General features: G+C 34.5%; 1 protein-coding gene across 1 annotated transcript; it reads right to left on the minus strand.

Annotated features, from left to right (window-relative positions):
- Nucleotides 1-12,355: 12,355 nt before the first annotated feature.
- Nucleotides 12,356-12,742, minus strand: LOC115713332 (uncharacterized). The gene has a single exon (XM_030641812.1). The coding sequence runs from the start codon at nucleotides 12,740-12,742 to the stop codon at nucleotides 12,356-12,358; it is 387 nt and encodes a 128-aa protein (XP_030497672.1).
- Between the last annotated feature and the right edge of the window lie 10,735 nt (nucleotides 12,743-23,477).

The raw sequence follows: 23,477 nt of genomic DNA on the forward strand, positions 1-23,477 counted from the left end.
AATTACTCAACTTAATTTTGAAATTTGAAATTCAAAAGATATTCAAATTTAAGTTGATTAGTTGTAGATAACTAAATATCAACTTAAATAGGAATATTTAATGAAAAATTTAAATTAAGCTTCAGAAAGAATCTAGATGGTTATAATTCTATATTTAATTAAATACAAGAAAATACACATAGTTTAGCTTAGAATAAAATTCTTTAAACTATGATTTTCTTAAATTAATTTCAAAATAAATGAAATTAATTATGTTGCTAATCAATTTTATTAGGTTAAACTAGTTTAATTAACCTAGTACAGTTATTCAAATCAGGCAAATGGGCCTTCGCAATTGGGGTAGTTCATGTGAGGGGGTGCTGGGTTCAGTATGTCGTACCCACTACTATGGCTCCCAACTCTCACACAAGGCCCAAAAGAGAGGAATTTAACCTTAAAATGAACAACTGTTATTAATTGAATAGGCCCAAAAACTAAATGGGCCTAAATAAAATTTATCAATAACTATGACAATTTATTTAGCAACAACAACCTATATGCATCTATAACGAAATTAAACACATAGGCTCACACAGGCACACTTTGGATGGGTCCTATCATGTTGCTAGGTCATACACAGATGAAAGAAGATTGTAAATATACCTGTTACAAATTATTTACTTGACCAAGGGAGCCATGACTTAAAATCAGATCATTGGATCCGTCAACAAGTTAACCATGGCTATTTGCAATCAAGCAATAATATGTTTTAAAAACTTACAAACAAGCTAAAACACATACTCCTGCAACAAGGTTAGCTGGATAGTTGGATGTAGGATTTATTTAATTTTAAATAAATAATTTCAAAAAATAATTAATTAAATAAATAAATAATTTATTTTCGAAAATTTTTAAAAAAAATTTGAAAAATTTCGAAATTTAAAAAAAAAAATATTTAAAATTAAACCTACAATTTTGAAAAATTAGGTTTCAACCAACCTAAATATCATTTCAAAATTTACTAACTACTTTTAAAAAATAAATGTTATTTTTTAAATAAAAATTAAAAAAAATAAATGAATATCTTTTTTAGATTTTAAATGTAATTTAAATAAATAAAATAACAAAATTTAAAAGTTAGCAAAATATCTTACATCTATTTAAAATTACATGATTATAGTTATCTTATTTTAAATTTAAATAAGGTCAAATTATTTTAAAAAAAAATTAATTTAAAAATTTAAAATCTGGCCTTAAATTTAAAAATAAGATAAGATATAATCAAATTTAAAAATAAGATAAGATATAATCAAATTTAAAAAATAAGATAGATAATTAAGCAAAAAAAAGATAGATATTTACTATTTTTCAAATTCAAATTACACTAATATCATGAATTAAATTTAAAAAATATTAATTAATTTAATTATGATAATTAGAATTGAATTAGGAATAGTAAATGTATATATACAGAACTATACAAAAAATCGGAAGTTAATTTCATAAAAAAGCATGAAAAACGAAGAAAAACGAAGAAATTTCGAGCTGTACGGACGGGATGCTGTGCATACCCGTCCGCGCGCGCAGGAGGGTTACTTGGGCGAGGTTTTTTGGCGGTTTGGGAAATCAGCATGATTTCCGCACGCGTAGGCCTTGATGCTCAACCCCGATTTTTTCGAAACTTCAAAAAATCATAACTAATTCAAATTAAATCGAAATTGAGTTCTGTAAAAAAGTAACTTGCTTAATTTTTTCCATACTATCCAATAAAAATAATTCCAGAAACAGATATTCAATTATTTTTCACGAAAATTTACAAACATCAATCAATCATCAAATAACACTCAATACAACATGATACCATCCAAAACATCAAACAATCGTTTTAAAGTCCCAATTTCTTGCAAGAAAATCAATTACCATGGCTCTGATACCAGTTATTGGAAATTATTTTACCAGGATCTTAGATCTACTCACAAGTATGTTGATTAACACCCTAAATATGAACTTTCTAAAACGATGAAATAAACACATAAAAAGTTTAGGAAACCTTACATTGGGTGCAGCGGAATATAATGACTCCTTCCGTTCAGATATCTAGCCCTTGATTCCTTTCTGTAGCGGAGCATTATTAATATCTGAACCTGGATCTCTTTCTCTGATTCTTTAGTGCTGAAACTCCTTCTTATTGAAAGTATTTCTTCACGATCTTCCTCACTATGATTGAGGTATCACTTGCTGTGTGTGGGCACTACTCTCACACTAAGAATTTCGAAATTGAAGAGGGAAGGGAGAGAAGAAGTGGCGGCTAAAGATAGGGAGAGAGAGAGGCTCAGTTTTTTCTGAATCAGAAGTGTGAAATTTAAGTGTAATTTTCCTAAAGCCTTCACTATCTATTTATAGCATTCCACTAGGGTTAGGTTTGAATTATTTGGCATTAAAATAATGAAAATATCAGTTTAAATTCCCTACAAAAGTGGCCGGCCCTATACATGTGGATTTGGGCCTGACTTTTTGCAATTTTGCAGTTTTCTCTTTTCCGCATCTGATTTTCTCAAAAACACAAATTTTCGAATTCAACCATTTAAATGCCAATTCTAACTATTTAATAACTATAAATAATAATTAAATAATATTGTCATTTATCATATTTATTAATTGACCCATACAAAGTATCATAATTAACAAATATGCCCCTAAAACTCTTTCTTTACAATTTCGCCCTTACTTAGTGAAAAATTTACAAATAGACATAGTCTAATTTGAGAATTATAATTGATTAATCAAAACCAATTATATGAGTCTTACAAGCAATATTATCTCAACTAGTGCGGGGACCATGGGTCTATATAACCGAGCTTCCAATAAGTAGATCAAGAATTTATTACTAAAATTCACTAACTTATTAATTCTTCGTTGAATCCACGCATGGAACTTAGAATTGCACTCTCAGTATATAGAATGCTCTATATGTTCCACCATATAGACACATCATTAGTTATCCATTGTTATAATCCTAATTTGATCAATGATCCTCTATATGAATGATTTACACTGTAAAGGGATTAGATTACCGTTACACCCTACAATGTATTTAATCCTTAAAACACTTAACCACGTATAAATGATATTTCAGCTTATGTGAAATGAGATCTCCACCATTTATTTTCGTTTGGTCAAGCTCGAAGGAGATCATCCCTTACTTACTATTCGCCAGATAGAAGCTATAGATTCCATGTTTATGTTAGCGCTCCCACTCAATTGCACTACCGTGTTCCCAAAATGTACGTATCACCCAGACCTAAAAGTAGGCTTAACTAACAAATCAAAGAACATGAACAGCCTCCTGAGATTGAGCCTAATCATAACAGGATTAAGATCATTTTATCTAGGATCAACTAGGCGATATTGACTTGAATAGATATTACGGTAAGTTTAATAAATCTAAGTCAAAGTTCAATATCGGTCCCTTCCGATGCATACTCCATGCATCCAACCTGAGCTTTACTTTAACCAATGCTCTGGAAAGAACATAGCATTTCTCCAAATGCAAGTAAACTCTGTTGTAGATTATCATATCAGTAAAATCCTGTGTCTGATAAATCTAGGAAACTTTATTCACATAGTCATGTTTACTTTTCAATGTGTTGACAGTACAATAAACAGGATCAGGTATGTGAAAAGGGTTTTAGATGAATTCATACATTATGTACATATAATCATGAAATAAATCATGTGAACCATGCAACATTAAATGTTATTTCTGATTTATATTAATAAGTAAATCTGATTATATTGAAATTAGTTTTATTTAGGGCATAAAACCCAACAAACTCCCACTTGCACTAATATAAAACAAAATGTGCATTTCAAATAATCTCACCACCTTGATATACAAATCAAGTGTAGTAGTAGTAAACTCCTCGTAATAGGATCTGAAAGGTTGAATTAAACACAACCTTTTCTCCACCATTACTCTTCCTTAATCATAAAATCACTGATAATGTGAAATTCCTCTCTATATGTCTACTCTCTTGGGATACTGGATTCTATACCTTTTGGCAACTACTTTTGGTTAATCAGGAAATTAACACTAGTAGTTAAGGCAATTTGGAATGGTGCCAAAAAATGTATAGAACTTTCCTTAGACTGAATAAGTACCTTTCCTGCAACTTTAACATTCAGTCTCTCTCTAGTAGACCTAGAGACTTCAGATAGGTTTTTACACTTCTCCAAAATCACTATTCCACCCCCAGAGTAATCACCATCTTATCAGAAAGATTTTCTAGCACAAAGGCAAATTTCAAAATCTGATATGGTGTAGTCTAAGAGTTTTAAACACACCCTTATAGACTAACATATAGTTCCTCTTCTTAATCTTAAGATTTACTTGATTGTCTTCCAATGTTCTTCTCCTGGATTAATCTGATACCTACTCATTACTCCTACTCAACAGCAGGTGTCTGGTCTAAGGCATACAAAAGCATATCTAAGACCTCTCACTGTTGATTTAAGGAATTCTTTCATGGCTTTATCTTTTCTGGAATAGTTGAGACTTTTCCTTAGATAAATAGAATCTATGCCTAAGAAGTTGTGAAGCTTCTATAGATTGCCATTAGAAAGAAAATGCTTCAGCATCTTACTAAAGTAAGTTGCTTGCATTAGAGTAAGTAATTACCAGGTATACCACAAGCCATAGGTTTAGATAAATTCAAACTTGTAATACCAGGAACAGGAAGTTTTGTTAAGTCCATTGAATAGACTTATTAACTAAAATTTCCTTTTATGTCCTTGTAATAGAAAAATTTAGGTTACTCCATGTGAATGGATTAAACCATAGTTCTATTGGCTTTTCTTCTTAGTTTCTTATCTTGACAATCCATTACTTGTTTAAACTCACAATGGATTTTAATCACTAGTGTCTCCCAAGTCATAAGAAGGTGAGTTCCTAGAAACTCTCCCACTACGACAAGGTACCGTGAATTATGTCGAAGAAAACTAAATGGTATTGATCTCTTCGGTTGTGACAAGACAACAGAGGCAGTGGGATCATCATATGTCAAATAAGATGATAGAACACTTTTGGAATCAAGAAAAATATTTCCTTTATTTGTTACTTTATTTTCAGACTTAGTCATTTTCTTAGAAAAGTAGTATTTGTTTGAACAAACACTTTCTTATCTATTGACAATGGGATGGTCCACCCCTAATCACTTAGAATAGCTAACAAACCATGGTTTACAGTTCTAGCTTTTCTTAAGATTTTGATTAGGTCATCCATGAATCTAGTAATGATTTACATTAAGTATACAACCATTACATCATTCTGAAATTGTATTACCATAGAAGGATTTAGGCAACGACTAGTAACTAATCATTAATATGCAAATCGAAATTTCTGGGGAGGTAAGTTTGGATATAATTCAAAAATCAATTTAATGATCTTTGAACTGCGTATCTACTAACTATTTCTCCACCCCTATCAGTTCGCAAGATCTTTAACCACTTACCTTAATGGTTTTAACCATTGCTAGAAATTAATGAAATTTTTAAATATTTCAAATTTCTTGCTAAAAGGTATAATCTAGAGTTATCGTTTTAAAGAATAAAACGAAAAACCCATATCCACCCCTGAATGTACATCCATCTGCGAATGAGATGAACTACTTTCAGTGGATATAGGCATATAAACTCTTTGCAGAGATTGATCTTTTCAAATCCATTATGAACAAGATACAAATGCCATAGATTAATAAAAATGTGGTTGTGTCGTTTTGATGACTTAGGTTTAGTTACATCAAAGAGTTCTTAGAATAGTGCAAGTGGATCCTGGTCACAGAATGCTAAACTCATATTCCATACAGTTTGAATCCATTGATAGAAAATGGTTATTAAACACTTGGAAAGTGTAACTGTATTGCTTCCTGGAAATAGAAATATAAGAAAATTTCTGTTTGGATTCTAAAATTAAAGTCAAAGACTTAAATTCAACTAAATATAATGAGTAATTCTATCTTGGACCACCACTACTAATATAACTCTAAGTCTGATTTGCCCATACAAGTAGGAGATTTCTAAGATTGAGGATTTATATCAATTGGGAATAGAATTTCAGGATTATAATCATATGTGTCATTTAATTTCTTAAGAGAAAATATAGAATGACATGAAATGATGTATAGACCATTCATCCAATGATATGTTATTGAGCTAATTCGCAATGAATAAGCTAAGAGGAATTAGGATAATTTCATTGTTTAAATAAGAATCCAACGATGCTTCGATTAGCGAAAGTCAAAGTAATCTTATTTATATAATCTTCTTGTTTCATATCGTAAAAATACTAGTCTAAGGTATCATCAATTGATGAACAGCTAGATGTCGCATATACAATATTTATCTTTCGAGATCTAACACTATTATGTATGTCTAATGGTGAAAATCCACTAGGGATTTATCTCATTAGATAAACAAACCAAGTTAGACCAACAATGAAGATTCGAAATTAAACTACAATTTAATAACAGAAAATAACATGGTTCAATATAAATTCATACACAATTCAAAAATTATTAAACATATAGCAAGTAGGAATGACAAGTGAAAATACTAAAACATACAATCCTAAATAATTTCCAAGGTTTCCAATAAACTGATACAGTGTCCTGGTAGGCGAGAGTCAAAGTATCATTCATTGAATAGAGTTGTCAGCTCATCTAAAATAGAAACCATTCTAGTAACCTTTTATTCGATCAAAATAAGAATCTAACGTTGTCCCGGTAGGCGAGAGTCAAGGTTATTCTCATTTTATGAGCTTCCACCATTGTTTCATGTTTTATAAGTTTATCTCTAAGTAGTCACCGTAGGGGAGAGTCTAATAGAGACGAAAACTTACAAAACACTTATCAAATGAGATCTTACGGTGTTAAATGCGTTCAACGAATAACCATCCATAGGGGGACGAAGTCTAGCGTCTCGAGGTTATATTGAAAATATTTAACTATTGTAAGACCAAAAATGGAGATCAAATATCCTAATAATAATAATAAAAAAAAGCTCATTATTTAAAGAGAGTTATATTTTCTTTGATACTTATTTTAATCTATTTATTTTAAATATATATTTATTTAATTAAAATTTCCAATTTAGAATGAAAAATTCTAAATATAAATTTTAATTTAATATTTATAAATTTTACTTAGATGAATATGAAAATAATATGAATTTCTTCCATCTTAGTAATAATTTCCAATAAATATTTAGAAAAATATTCAATTTAAGTTGTTACAAAATTAATTTAAATTAATTTACAACTCAAATTTAATTTTATATAAATATATATTGCATTTCGAAAAATTAAAGTATTTAAGAATACAATTTTCGAAAATGCATGTTAAAATAAAAAATAAATCCTGGAAAAATTATTCTAATTTAATGTTGGCCCAAAATTAATTAATAAAATTAATTTACAACAAAAAATATAATTTTCCTATTTAATTAAATATATAAGAAAAATTTCAAATATTTAAGTATTATGATGAAAATCAACTTAAATATTAATTTTCTATTTAATTAAATACACTAGAAAAATACTTCAAGCAAAAATATCACCTATCTAGATTTTCCTCTGACTAATTAATTCAATTTCTAATAATATACTTTAATTCAATTTATTTTAAATTAATCAATAAATGAAAAAAAAAATCATTGATTTAAGTTGATCCAAAATTAAAATAAATAATTTACAACTTTAATCTATTTTTTAAATAAAATTCGAAATTCCAACATTTAAGAAATGCAACTTCGAAATTTGATTAATAAAATAAAGAAAAAAAATATATATTTTGAAAATTATTTAAATTTAGTTGAAAAAATAAATTTCAACTAAAAATAATTTTCTATTTAATTAAGTGTCATGAAAAAGAAATATTTAAGTATCATGATGAAAATCAACTTAGATATTTAGTTTTCAAATTAATTAAATGTATTAAATTCAAGAAATAAGTAATTAAGTGTGGAGAAGGCTTAATTATTAATCTCTAGTTTAATACTAGGAAAAATATACTTAAAATAAATTGTACCAAAATTAATTATTTAAATAATTAATTTCATAATTTATAATATTTTCCTATTTAATATTAGAAATAATAAGTAGTCTAGAAATAACTATCTAGATTATATCTTATTTGACTAAGTATCTTTTCCACAAAATTTGAAAAAATATCTAATTTAAGTTGTATTAGAAAAAAAAATCTAGAACTTAAATATTTTCAAATTTAAATTTAATTAAATATCAAAAATTAAGTTGTAACCACTTAATTTGAAAATATTTCATTTTAAGTTAACATTCGAAAAGATATTAACTTAAAAAATATCTAAAATATTCTATTTTAAGTTAATATTCGAAAAGATATTAACTTAAAAAATATCTAAAGAATCTTAATAACCAATACCTAAAATTACTCAACTTAATTTTGAAATTTGAAATTCAAAAGATATTCAAATTTAAGTTGATTAGTTGTAGATAACTAAATATCAACTTAAATAGGAATATTTAATGAAAAATTTAAATTAAGCTTCAGAAAGAATCTAGATGGTTATAATTCTATATTTAATTAAATACAAGAAAATACACATAGTTTAGCTTAGAATAAAATTCTTTAAACTATGATTTTCTTAAATTAATTTCAAAATAAATGAAATTAATTATGTTGCTAATCAATTTTATTAGGTTAAACTAGTTTAATTAACCTAGTACAGTTATTCAAAACAGGCAAATGGGCCTTCGCAATTGGGGTAGTTCATGTGAGGGGGTGCTGGGTTCAGTATGTCGTACCCACTACTATGGCTCCCAACTCTGACACAAGGCCCAAAAGAGAGGAATTTAACCTTAAAATGAACAGCTGTTATTAATTGAATAGGCCCAAAAACTAAATGGGCCTAAATAAAATCTATCAAGAACTATGACATTTTATTTAGCAACAACAACCTATATGCATCTATAACGAAATTAAACACATAGGCTCACACAGGCACACTTTGGATGGGTCCTATCATGTTGCTAGGTCATACACAGATGAAAGAAGATTGTAAATATACCTGTTACAAATTATTTACTTGACCAAGGGAGCCATGAGTTAAAATCAGATCATTGGATCTGTCAACAAGTTAACCATGGCTATTTGCAATCAAGCAATAATAGGTTTTAAAAACTTACAAACAAGCTAAAACACATACTCCTGCAACAAGGTTAGCTGGATAGTTGGATGTAGGATTTATTTAATTTTAAATAAATAATTTCAAAAAATAATTAATTAAATAAATAAAAAATTTATTTTCGAAAATTTTAAAAAAAAATTTGAAAAATTTCGAAATTTAAAAAAAAAATATATTTAAAATTAAACCCACAATTTTGAAAAATTAGGTTTCAACCAACCTAAATATCATTTCAAAATTTACTAACTACTTTTAAAAAATAAATGTTATTTTTTAAATAAAAATTAAATAAAAAATTAAAAAAGATAAATGAATATCTTTTTTAGATTTTAAATGTAATTTAAATAAATAAATTAACAAAATTTAAAAGTTAGCAAAATATCTTACATCTATTTAAAATTACATGATTATAGTTATCTTATTTTAAATTTAAATAAGGTCAAATTATTTTAAAAAAAATTAATTTAAAAATTTAAAATCTGACCTTAAATTTAAAAATAAGATAAGATATAATCAAATTTAAAAATAAGATAAGATATAATGAAATTTAAAAAATAAGATAGATAATTAAGCAAAAAAAAGATAGATATTTACTATTTTTTAAATTCAAATTACACTAATATCATGAATTAAATTTAAAAAATATTAATTAATTTAATTATGATAACTAGAATTGAATTAGGAATAGTAAATGTATAAATACAGAACTATACAAAAAATCGGAAGTTAATTTCATGAAAAAGCATGAAAAACGAAGAAAAACGAAGAAATTTCGAGCTGTACGGACGGGATGCTGTGCATACCCGTCCGCGCGCGCAGGAGGGTGACTTGGGCGAGGTTTTTTGGCGGTTTGGGAAATCAGCATGATTTCCGCACGCGCAGGCCTTGATGCTCAACCCCGATTTTTTCGAAACTTCAAAAAATCATAACTAATTCAAATTAAATCGAAATTGAGTTCTGTAAAAAAGTAACTTGCTTAATTTTTTCCATACTATCCAATAAAAATAATTCCAGAAACAGATATTCAATTATTTTTCACGAAAATTTACAAACATCAATCAATCATCAAATAACACTCAATACAACATGATACCATCCAAAACATCAAACAATCGTTTTAAAGTCCCAATTTCTTGCAAGAAAATCAATTACCATGGCTCTGATACCAGTTGTTGGAAATTATTTTACCAGGATCTTAGATCTACTCACAAGTATGTTGATTAACACCCTAAATATGAACTTTCTAAAACGATGAAATAAACACATAAAAAGTTTAGGAAACCTTACATTGGGTGCAGCGGAATATAATGACTCCTTCCGTTCAGATATCTAGCCCTTGATTCCTTTCCGTAGCAGAGCATTATTAATATCTGATCCTGGATCTCTTTCTCTGATTCTTTAGTGCTGAAACTCCTTCTTCTTGAAAGTCTTTCTTCACGATCTTCCTCACTATGATTGAGGTATCACTTGCTGTGTGTGGGCACTACTCTCACACTAAGAATTTCGAAATTGAAGAGGGAAGGGAGAGAAGAAGTGGCGGCTAAAGATAGGGAGAGAGAGAGGCTCAGTTTTTTCTGAATCAGAAGTGTGAAATTTAAGTGTAATTTTCCTAAAGCCTTCACTATCTATTTATAGCATTCCACTAGGGTTAGGTTTGAATTATTTGGCATTAAAATAATGAAAATATCAGTTTAAATTCCCTACAAAAGTGGCCGGCCCTATACATGTGGATTTGGGCCTGACTTTTTGCAATTTTGCAGTTTTATCTTTTCTGCATCTGATTTTCTCAAAAACACCAATTTTCAAATTCAACCATTTAAATGTCAATTCTAACTATTTAATAACTATAAATAATTATTAAATAATATTGTCATTTATCATATTTATTAATTGAACCATACAAAGTATCATAATTAACAAATATGCCCCTAAAACTCTTTCTTTACAATTTCGCCCTTACTTAGTGAAAAATTTACAAATAGACATAGTCTAATTTGAGAATTATAATTGATTAATCAAAACCAATTATATGAGTCTTACAAGCAATATTATCTCAACTAGTGAGGGGACCATGGGTCTATATAACCGAGCTTCCAATAAGTAGATCAAGAATTTATTACTAAAATTCACTAACTTATTAATTCTTCGTGGAATCCACGCATAGAACTTAGAATTGCACTCTCAGTATATAGAATGCTCTATATGTTCCACCATATGGACACATCATTAGTTATCCATTGTTATAATCCTAATTTGATCAATGATCCTCTATATGAATGATCTACACTGTAAAGGGATTAGATTACCGTTACACCCTACAATGTATTTAATCCTTAAAACACTTAACCCCGTATAAATGATATTTCAGCTTATGTGAAATGAGATCTCCACCATTTATTTTCGTTTGGTCAAGCTCGAAGGAGATCATCCTTTACTTACTATTCGCCAAATAGAAGCTATAGATTCCATGTTTATGTTAGCGCTCCCACTCAATTGCACTACCGTGTTCCCAAAATGTACGTATCACCCAGACCTAAAAGTAGGCTTAACTAACAAATCAAAGAACACGAATAGCCTCCTGAGATTGAGCCTAATCATAACAGGATTAAGATCATTTGATCTCGGATCAACTAGGCGATATTGACTTGAATAGATATTACGGTAAGTTTAATAAATCTAAGTCAAAGTTCAATATCGGTCCCTTCTGATGCATACTCCATGCATCCAACCTGAGCTTTACTTTAACCAATGCTCTGGAAAGAACATAGCATTTCTCCAAATGCAAGTAAACTCTGTTGTAGATTATCATATCAGTAAAACCCTGTGTTTGATAAATCTAGGAAACTTTATTCACATAGTCATGTTTACTTTCCAATGTGTTGACAGCACAATAAACAGGATCAGGCATGTGAAAAGGGTTTGAGATGAATTCATACATTATGTACATATAATCATGAAATAAATCATGTGAACCATGCAACATTAAATGTTATTTCTGATCTATATTAATAAGTAAATCTGATTATATTGAAATGAGTTTTATTTAGGACATAAAACCCAACAGTTATCTGTCTCAACCTGTACATTCTGCCATTTTTTATTTTTCACCGAACTGAAAGCTTCCTTGATACCAATGGCTTCAATAGTTTCAGCAGAAAAATCACCTCTTTGGTAACAAGTTTTTGCCTTGACTGTCACGAGCCACAATTCCAAAGCCGTATGAATTTTCTTGTGTAAAAAGGGCGTCATCAATATTGACCTTGATGTTGTTTGATTCAGGTTTAGTCCAAAGCTCAGCACCATCACCCTTGTTCTCAAAGAACAAGGAAGATAGACATGTATTGTCTTGAGCTTTTCGCCAGTGATCAAGGGTTGTACAAGCTAACGCCAGAATCTCAGTATGGGAAGACACTTTTTTGTTCCAAACAGTAGCATTTCTTGCTTTCCACAAAGCCCAGCATAACATTGCAGCACGACATACTTGATCCTCATCAAGTTTTAGGAAGACTTCTTGGAGCCAATTGCCGAATGAGGATGGTAAAGCCATTTTCAAAGTAATCCCCAATGTTCACCAACAATGCGAAGCAAGATGGAAATTTAATAAAGCATGAACATTTGTTTCAGTATGGGAGTTACATACCGGGCAAGAATATGAGATTCTCACATGTTTTGACACAAGTTGGAGGCAAGTTGGGAGACACTCAGAAGTAGCCCACCACAGAAAGTTCTTAACCTTTGTGGAGAGCTTTAGATGCCACAGTTTGCGCTAGAATCCAGAGTTATCAGCTCCCTGGCTCTTCGGCTTACCATTTTGCAAAAGAGTGTAAGCACTTTTCACAGAGAAGATACCTGAACGTTCTCCAGACCAAGACCAGAAATCAGCGTCGGCAATAGGTGACAGTGGAATTCCAAGATTCAGGGTAGCATCACGGTGATTGAATAAATCATTAATGATTTTAGTATCCCATCTTCTTTCCTCGGTTACAAAGAGGGAGTCAACAGTTTGTTCATATAAGGCCAGATGGGATGATGAAACAAACCTGTTAGACGAATGTGGAAGCCATGGGTGGGAAAGAATATTTGTGGTTAGTCCATTCTCAATGGTTTGAAAAGCACCAGCTCGGACCACACTTTGGGCGCCCCAGATGCTATGCCACACGAAGCTGGGATTATTGCCAAGTTTGGCCGAGAGATAATCAGTATTGGGGAAGTATTTTGCCTTGAATACACGTTGTACCAAGGACTTGGGGTGACATAATAATCTTCAGCCGTGTTTAGCAAGCATAGTAAGGTTGAACTCTTGAAGGCATCGAAAACCCATACCACCCTCATCTGTTGAAACAGTCATTCTTTCCCAAGACATCCAAGTAATACAACGACCTTTACTAGATGAAGTCTTCCACCAAAATCTTGCCATAAGCTTCTCAATGTCCTCACAAATGCCTCGTGGAATTATAAAAACACTCATGGCATACGTAAGTAGAGACAGGATGACAATTTTGAGAAGAAATTTCCTTACTAGCACGAGAGAGAAACTTGCCATCCTAACTGTTAAGGCGAGCAATAACTTTATTTTTGAGGAAGCCAAAGATAGTTGATTTGTTGCGGCCAATGATATTGTGTAAGCCTAAGTAGAGGCTACCATCAGAAGCTTCGGCCATTCCAAGAATAGCGCTAATTTGAGACTGGGTTTGAGCATTAGAGTTGGGGCTGAAAAATATAGAAGATTGGCAATGTTGACCTTTTGACCAGATGCAAGTTCAAACTCATGAAGAAGATTAATAGCACCTTGGGCTGCACCACTCGAAGCTTGACAAAAGATGTAATGACCGTTCTAGTAATTTTTGATTAGTAAAGGCAATTAGCACTAATTTTTATTATTTTATTATTATTTGTGAATTAATTTAATTGTGGACTCCAATATTTAGAAATAAATATTAGAGTTATAATTTCTCAATTCCGGAGATTTTATTAAACTCTAGGGGTATTATCTAGCTTATATGTGTAATATGTTATTTTTGTAATTTTTGCTCGGCGACAACGAGAAAAATGCGATGGATGGCTAGATTGATCACATGGGTAAGTTTAGAACCTTATTTCATAGTGGGAAATATTTTAGAGAAAATAAATTATCGGGTTTGAGCGGGGTATGGATTTGACCATTTTACCCCTAGTTTGGTGGAATATCTAAGTTGTAAATAGGAGGGCATTTTAGTCTTTTTCCTTTGGTGAAGGATAGGTGGCAGCCTTAAGAAGTGACACCTAGCATTTTATTTCAGCAAAGAGTTAGCTTTGTTAACTCATTTATCTCATTTTGGGAATTAAAAGAAAAACATCAAAAAATTGAAGAACTCTTTCTTCTCTTCTCTCTCTCTTCGAAGGCAGCAAGAACAAGGGGAAGGGGCTGGGATTTCTTTGGATTTTTCAGCAAGGATTCAAGCTATTGTTAGTGAGGTAAAGCCCTAGACTATTGGTTATTGATTTTCAAGCTTTTAAAGTTAGGTTGAAATGGTGTTTTGGAGTGATAGGAGCTGTTAAGGTTTGAATTGCCTAGGGTTCGAATTTTAGGGTCTTGTTGAGTTGATTCTAAGTCCTAGCTGCTGGTTTTAATTAGTGTTAATGGTTTTATGAAAATTTAAGTTTAGAGTTCAAAGCTTTGAGCTTTAATGGCAAGTTGAGATTTGTTGTTTTGTTCTGTGAAATATTGCCTGGATTTTATTGTTTATGCATTGAATAGGTGCTCTGGAAGGTTTCATGGCAATTGGTGGAAGATTGAGCAACAAATGAAAAGTTTGGGGAATACTGGTGCAAACCGGCTAGCCGGTTTGCAATGCCACAAAAACCGGCTAGCCGGTTTGGCGAGGTTCCGGGCCTTTCATTTTCTCAATTTTTGCCATTTCGATGCCTCGGTTGGGTGTTTCCCCATTTCCAGAGTTAGAATAACCCATTAAGAGTATAACAGAACCTAGGGTTTTGGTTTTGGGTTTCCCGGGATTAGGGTTTTAATCATGTGACTTACCCGGTTTCAATATGTGATTAGGGCATCCATCTAGCACGAGAATTCCGTTCAGGTCGGCCAGCACACTTGAATTCGGAAAACAGGTAAGAACTGTGTATATTGTATGATGTGATTATCTGAATGTGTGTATATGTGTTTGTATATGCATGCTTAAATTATGTTAGGCACTACCAACACTTGTATGAATAAGTTACAGAGTGCATTGGTATAGTGATTATTGTCATTGAGAGTCCGATACAGTGATACCAACACGGGCACGGGAAAATGCCAAGGTGTGTGGTACATCACTCAGTGTTACTCAGTGTTCGGGATAAGCCCTACCAACACTCGTACAGTAAAGTACGATGTGTATGTGGTATAGTGGTTGTACCCTAGTGTTGAACGTTCATACTCATCTGTTAAGCTCTGTAAATAGGTGTATGGGCGCCTATTTACAGGTCGGAAATTATATGATATGATATATGCATTTCTTACTGAGTCTGTTGACTCACAGTTTCTGCTTCCATGTGTAGGTAAAGGAAAGGCAAAGGTTGAACAGGAGTGAACCTAAGCTCGGGTGAGATTGTACATGTCAAGCAGCGCGACCTGGAGTGTTCGGTCTCGGGACATCTGGGAGTTGTATTTTGAAAGTCGTTGTGCGACCTGTAAATTTGTGTATTTTGGAATGTATAGTTTGAAAAGTAAATTTTACAAAGTTTAAAACGGGATCCCGGCACTTGTAAATATTTTATTATATTACAAAGTTTAGTATTTAATGCAAAAATTTTAATTTGACACGTTTTTCGAGAAATTTCTTTGATTAGCAAAGATTGCACAATAATTGAAAAAGCACTCTAGCGTGCCTTAGCATTAGGACGTTACAATTTTGGTATCAGAGCCGCCAAGTTTGTCTACCGAAGCCTGCTATGACATGTACAATCTTCATCAGAGAAAGCTCGGTTCACGGTTTAGTAAGCCCGTACTTGTTTAGTACTTTAAATAAATGTGAATGTGAAAGCATTTTAGGAAGCATATTAGATTTTAATTAATTATATATATATATAAAAAAAAATGTGTTGCTTTCAAGTCTTTAAGAGCGGTGTTAAATTATGACCGCTGTCTAACCTGCCTGGCTTATGGATTCGCAGGCTAAGTCCTATTAAATGGACGCCCCGCGAAATACAAGAAGTCAGGGTGATATGGTTGAGACCGGAGGCGGTCAGAGGAATCCCCAAAATCCTCGTGGTCGCGGCCGTGGCCGTGGCAGAGCTCAGGGTGGTCGCCCTGTAAATCCACCTCAAGCTCCTCCTGATTGGGAGCAAAGATTTGCGGAGATGCAAGATAGAATCCGCCAACAAGATGAAGAGATCCAAAGATTGAGGCAGCAGGGTCCTCCTGCCGTGCCTCCTCAAGTGGTTCAGGCCGTTGCAGTTCCTGCGGTGCCAGCAGAACAACCTGTTGTTGGCAACCGTATGGAGTCGTTGTATGAAAGATTCCGGAAACAGGCACATCCAGTGTTTCTGGGAGGTCCTGATGTGATGAAGGCCGAGCAGTGGCTTTCAGTGATTGAACGCATCCTCAATTTTATGGGAGTGGTTGGAAATGACCGGGTGACCTGCGCCACTTTTCAGTTTCAGGAAGACGCTCTCGTGTGGTGGGAGTTGATAACCCTCACTCGAGACGTCACGCTGATGACCTGGGAAGAATTTAAGGAGTTGTTTAACTCCAAGTATTACAACAAAGCAGTCCGCAGTGCAAAGCGGAAAGAGTTCACCGAATTGGTTCAAACTGAGGGAATGTCGGTTACTGAATATACGACAAAGTTTGACCGGTTGGCTAAGTTGGCAGCGGGAATTGTGCCAACTGATTTTAGCAAGAAAGAAAAATATTTGGCGGGTGTGAGTGCAAAGATTCGTCATGATCTAGTGATTACTACCACTGAAGCAACCACATATGCAGAGATGGTTGAAAAGGCTTTGAGAGCCGAGGGTGCAGTGAAATTCCTTCAAGAGCCCCGGGTGACTCTGAGTGTTGGTGGAACCCCCACTGTTCCTACTCCTGTTTATGGTAGGGATGGTGGTGACTCCACCACCGAGCAGAAAAGAAAAGTTATTCAAGCTTCTGGTGGCTCGGGGCAAAGTAAGCGGTTCCGTGGGAACCAAGGTAGAGGAGGACGCCAGGGTTACTCTTACCCTGAGTGTCCACGGTGCAAGAAACATCATCCGGGAGAGTGTAACCGGAAGACATGCTTTCTGTGTGGCATGGTGGGGCATTTCAAGAAAGATTGCCCCCAGGCAAAGAAAGAGGAGCCGAAAGCTGAGGTGAAACCGGTTCCTGCTCGAGTGTTTGCCATCACCCAAGCTGATGCTGCAGCCAGTCCTTCTGTTGTGACAGGTCAGCTTCCCGTCAACAATTTATTGTTTATAGTATTATTTGACTCGGGAGCTACACGATCATATGTGGCTACAAGAGTAATTGATCTTTTGGGTAGGCCTTGTGATATTTTAGAAAAATGGTTTGGAACCCTAATGCCTAGCGGGGAATTGGTTATCTCTAATAGGCGCATTAGGTCTATGCCGATTAGGATCGAAGATAGGGAATTGAGTACTGACCTCATAGAATTGAAATTAACTGAGTTTGATATTATACTGGGAATGGATTTTCTATCCAAATATTCGGCCAGTATAGATTGTAAGCGGAAAATGGTAACTTTTCAGCCAGAAGGTGAAGATCCATTTGTTTATGTTGGATCAGTTCAGGGGTCTCGGATCCCGGTTATTTCTGTATTAAGGGCTAGGGATTTACTATGCAGTGGTTGTGTAGGATTTCTAGCGGTGGTTTTTGACTCCAGCAGACCTGAAACATTTGGGCCTGGGAAGTCAGGGTGGTAAAAGATTTTCTTGATGTGTTTCCCGAGGAGTTGCCGGGATTGCCGCCACAGCGAGAGATCGACTTTGTAATTGATCTGGCACCTGGAGTCGAACCTGTTTCTAAAGCTCCATATAGGATGGCTCCAACAAAACTCAAGGAGCTTAAGTTGCAGCTTCAGAGGATGCTTGATATTGGGTTTATTCGACCCAGTGTATCGCCCTGGGGAGCTCCGGTTCTCTTTGTGAAAAAGAAAGATGGTTCCCTCAGAATGTGTATTGATTATCGGAAACTTAACAAGCTGACGATTAAGAACAAGTACCCGTTGCCCAGAATCGACGATTTGTTCGATCAGCTTCAGGGAAAGACAGTGTTTTCGAAGATTGATTTACGGTCTGGTTATCACCAACTCTGAATTCGGGAGGAGGACATACCGAAGACTGCTTTTAGAACCAGATATGGGCATTATGAGTTTCTGGTAATGTCATTCGGATTGACTAATGCCCCTGCGGCCTTTATGGATCTTATGAATAGGGTATTCAAGGATTTCCTCGATAACTGCGTTATAGTGTTTATCGATGACATCCTTGTATACTCTCAGTCAGAAGAGGAGCACGAGCATCATCTTCGAATGGTATTACAACGACTTAGGGATCACAAGTTGTATGCCAAGTTCAAAAAGTGTGAATTTTGGTTTTCTGAGGTGTCCTTTCTAGGTCATATTGTTGGAAAGAATGGAATTATGGTTGATCCAAACAAGGTAGAATCAGTGAAGAATTGGCCGAGGCCCAAGTCTGTGACGGAAGTTCGAAGTTTTCTCGGGTTAACAGGGTATTATCGACGGTTCGTCGAAGGATTTTCTAAACTTTCTATGCCTCTAACCGAATTGACCAAGAAAAATCAAAGATTTGTGTGGTCAGATAAGTGTGAAACAAGTTTTCAGGAGTTGAAGCAACGTTTGATAACAGCTCCGGTGTTAGCTTTGCCATCAGATCGAGAAAAATTTGTGGTTTATTGTGATGCCTCCAGACAGGGTCTGGGATGTGTTCTGATGCAAGCTGACAGAGTCATAGCCTATGCCTCTCGTCAATTGAAAGATTATGAGCAGCGTTATCCAACTCATGATTTAGAGCTCGGTGCAGTAGTTTTTGCTTTAAAGATATGGCGACATTATCTTTACGGTGAAAAGTGTGAGATTTATACTGATCATAAAAGTCTCAAATACTTTTTCACCCAGAAAGATTTGAATATGAGGCAGAGAATGTGGTTGGAGTTGGTTAAGGACTACGATTGTGAAATACTGTATCACCCCAGAAAAGCCAACGTTGTGGCCGATGCTTTAAGCAGAAAAGGTCTCGGGCAAGTTTGTACTACAGTTATGATAGCTCCTCAACTAGCCTCGAAAATGGTTAGTGCAAGAATTGAGTTCGTGGTCGGGAAATTACATAATTTAACACTCCAATCTGATCTGTTGGAGAGAATCAGAAAGGCACTGCTGGAAGATCCCGAGCTAGTTAAGGTTCGAGACGAAGTAGTGGCTGGTCGGCCTAGAGGCTTTTCAGTTTCGAATAGTGGAATGTTGTTATATAAAGCTCGAGTGTGTGTTCCTAGTGTTGATGAGCTTAAGAAAGAAATATTGGATGAAGCTCACACCATGCCTTATTCATTGCATCCGGGAACCACCAAAATGTATCAGGATTTGAAACCCTACTTCTGGTGGTATGGGATGAAAAGAGATGTGGTGGACTACGTGTCTAAGTGTTTAACCTGCCAGCAGATTAAAGCTGAACATCAGAGGCCGGCAGGGTTACTGCAACCTTTAGTCCTTCAAGAATGGAAGTGGGAGGACATTGCAATGGATTTCGTAACTGGTTTGCCTAGAACTACGGGGATGTATGATTCGGTATGGGTCATTGTAGACAGATTCACAAAGTCAGCTCACTTTCTACCAGTGAAAGTTACATATTCAATGGATCAATACGCTGAATTGTATGTGAAAGAGATAGTCAGTCTCCATGGAGCTCCTAAATCTATTGTGTCAGATAGGGATCCAAAGTTCACATCGAAGTTTTGGGTGAGTCTTCAGAAGGCTATGGGTACCAAGTTAAAGTTTAGCATAGCCTTTCACCCTCAGACCGATGGTCAGTCAGAAAGAACTATTCAGATTTTAGAAGACTTACTGCGAGCCTGTGTCATGGACTTTGAGGGTTCATGGAGTAAGTACTTGCCTTTAATTGAATTCTCCTACAACAATAGCTACCAGAGTACAATAGGGATGGCTCCCTATGAGATGTTATATGGTAGAAAATGTCGTTCTCCTATTCAATGGGATGAGACGGGAGAAAGGAAGTACTTGGGTCCAGAATTAGTGCAGAGGACCAATGAGGCTATTGACAAGATTAAGGCTCGGATGCTTGCAGCTCAAAGCAGGCAGAAAAGTTATGCTGATCCGAAGCGTAGAGATGTTACGTTTCAGGCAGGGGAACATGTTTTCCTGCGGGTTTCAGGCAGGGGAAAAGTTATTAAATGCTTCGGGAAGAAGGGTAAGTTAAGCCCTAGGTTCATTGGGCCATTTCAGATACTCGAGAAGGTCGGGCAGGTAGCGTATCGGCTAGCCTTACCACCAGCATTATCGGCTGTTCATGACGTATTTCACATTTCCATGTTAAGGAAATACGTGTCAGACCCGACTCATGTCCTGAGTTATGAAGCCCTTGAACTGCAGTCAGACTTAACCTATGAAGAACAACCTGTACAGATTTTGGATAGAAAGGAAAAAGTTCTTCGGAACAAGACTATTGCACTAGTTAAGGTGCTCTGGAGGAACAGTAAGGTGGAAGAAGCCACCTGGGAATTAGAGTCAGATATGAGGACTCAACATCCAGAGCTATTCAGGTTAGATTTCGAGGACGAAATCCTATTAACGGGGGATAATTGTAATGACCATTCTAGTAATTTTTGATTAGTAAAAGCAATTAGCACTAATTTTTATTATTTTATTATTATTTGTGAATTAATTTAATTGTGGACTCCAATATTTAGAAATAAATATTAGAGTTATAATTTCTCAATTCTGGAGATTTTATTAAACTCTAGGGGTATTGTCTAGCTTATATGTGTAATATGTTATTTTTGTAATTTTTGCTCGGCGACAATGGAAAATGCGATGGATGGCTAGATTGATCACATGGGTAAGTTTAGAACTTATTTCATAGTGGGAAATATTTTAGAGAAAATAAATTATCGAGTTTGAGCGGGGTATGGGATTTGACCATTTTACCCCTAGTTTGGTGGAATATCTAAGTTGTAAATAGGAGGGCATTTTAGTCTTTTTCCTTTGGTGAAGGATAGGTGGCAGCCTTAAGAAGTGACACCTAGCATTTTATTTCAGCAAAGAGTTAGCTTTGTTAACTCATTTATCTCATTTTGGGAATTAAAAGAAAAACATCAAAAAATTGAAGAACTCTTTCTTCTCTTCTCTCTCTCTTCGAAGGCAGCAAGAACAAGGGGAAGGGGCTGGGATTTCTTTGGATTTTTCAGCAAGGATTCAAGCTATTGTTAGTGAGGTAAAGCCCTAGACTATTGGTTATTGATTTTCAAGCTTTTAAAGTTAGGTTGAAATAGTGTTTTGGAGTAATATGAGTTGTTAAGGTTTGAATTGCCTAGGGTTCGAATTTTAGGGTCTTGTTGAGTTGATTCTAAGTCCTAGCTGCTGGTTTTAATTAGTGTTAATGGTTTTATGCAAATTTAAGTTTAGAGTTCAAAGCTTTGAGCTTTAATGGCAAGTTGAGATTTGTTGTTTTGTTCTGTGAAATATTGCCTGGATTTTATTGTTTATGCATTGAATAGGTGCTCTGGAAGGTTTCATGGAAATTGGTGGAAGATTGAGCAACAAATGAAAAGTTTGGGGAATACTGGTGCAAACCGGTTTGCAGTGCCACAAAAATCGGCTAGCCGGTTTTTGCAGGGTTCCCTGGGCCTTTCATTTTCTCAATTTTTGCCATTTCGATGCCTCGGTTGGGTGTTTCCCCATTTCCAGGGATTAGGGTTTTAATAATGTGACTTACCCGGTTTCAATATGTGATTAGGGCATCCATCTAGCACGAGAATTCCGTTCAGGTCGGCCAGCACACTTGAATTCGGAAAACAGGTAAGAACTGTGTATATTGTATGATGCGATTATCTGAATGTGTGTATATGTGTTTGTATATGCATGCTTAAATTATGTTAGGCACTACCAACACTTGTATGAATAAGTTACAGAGTGCATTGGTATAGTGATTGAGTCCGATACAGTGATACCAACACGGGCACGGGAAAATGCCAAGGTGTGTGGTACATCACTCAGTGTTACTCAGTGTTCGGGATAAGCCCTACCAACACTCGTACAGTGAAGTACGATGTGTATGTGGTATAGTGGTTGTACCCTAGTGTTGAACGTTCATACTCATCTGTTAAGCTCTGTAAATAGGTGTATGGGCGCCTATTTACAGGTCGGAAATTATATGATATGATATATGCATTTCTTACTGAGTCTGTTGACTCACAGTTTCTGCTTCCATGTGTAGGTAAAGGAAAGGCAAAGGTTGAATAGGAGTGAACCTGAGCTCGGGTGAGATTGTACATGTCAAGCGGCGCGACCTGGAGTGTTCGGTCTCGGGACATCTGGGAGTTGTATTTTGAAAGTCGCTGTGCGACCTGTAAATTTGTGTATTTTGGAATGTATAGTTTGAAAAGTAAATTTTACAAAGTTTAAAACGGGATCCCAGCACTTGTAAATATTTTATTATAATACAAAGTTTAGTATTTAATACAAAAATTTTAATTTGACACGTTTTTCGAGAAATTTCTTTGATTAGCAAAGATTGCACAATAATTGAAAAAGCACTGTAGCGTGCCTTAGCATTAGGACGTTACAAAAGAGATAGCTATCATCTGCGAAAAGTATGTGTGTGATGGAGGGGGCTCCTTTGGCAACCCGACAACCTTGGATGATGCGATTGGATTCAGTAGAATTGATAAGCATTGATAAGCCTTCAACACAAATTATGAAGAGATAAGTAGATAAAGGGTCCCCTTGGCGAATACCTCGAGTTGGAGTAATAGGGCCAACAACATGAATTCCATGGATAACATTATATCGAACAGGGGTAAGACATGACATCATAAGATAGATCCACTTATCATGAAAACCCATGTGACTCATAATGGCCTGTAGATAACTCCACTCAACCCGGTCATAAGCTTTACTCATGTCGAGCTTAATAGCCATGAAGCCTTTTTTTCCATTTGTCTTGCGCTTTAGGTAGTGCATAACTTCAAATGCAATCATTACATTATCAGAGATTAGTCTTCCAGGAATAAATGCACTTTGAGTGGTTGACATAATCTGGTCAGTAATACCCCGCATTCGATT

The sequence above is a fragment of the Cannabis sativa genome, chromosome 4, assembly GCF_029168945.1.
Source record: "Cannabis sativa cultivar Pink pepper isolate KNU-18-1 chromosome 4, ASM2916894v1, whole genome shotgun sequence".
Classification (NCBI taxonomy): domain Eukaryota; kingdom Viridiplantae; phylum Streptophyta; class Magnoliopsida; order Rosales; family Cannabaceae; genus Cannabis; species Cannabis sativa.

Bases quoted from the DNA above. Each gene is read 5' to 3' on its own strand.
- LOC115713332 (XM_030641812.1), bottom strand. From the start codon at position 12,742: ATGGCTTTACCATCCTCATTCGGCAATTGGCTCCAAGAAGTCTTCCTA.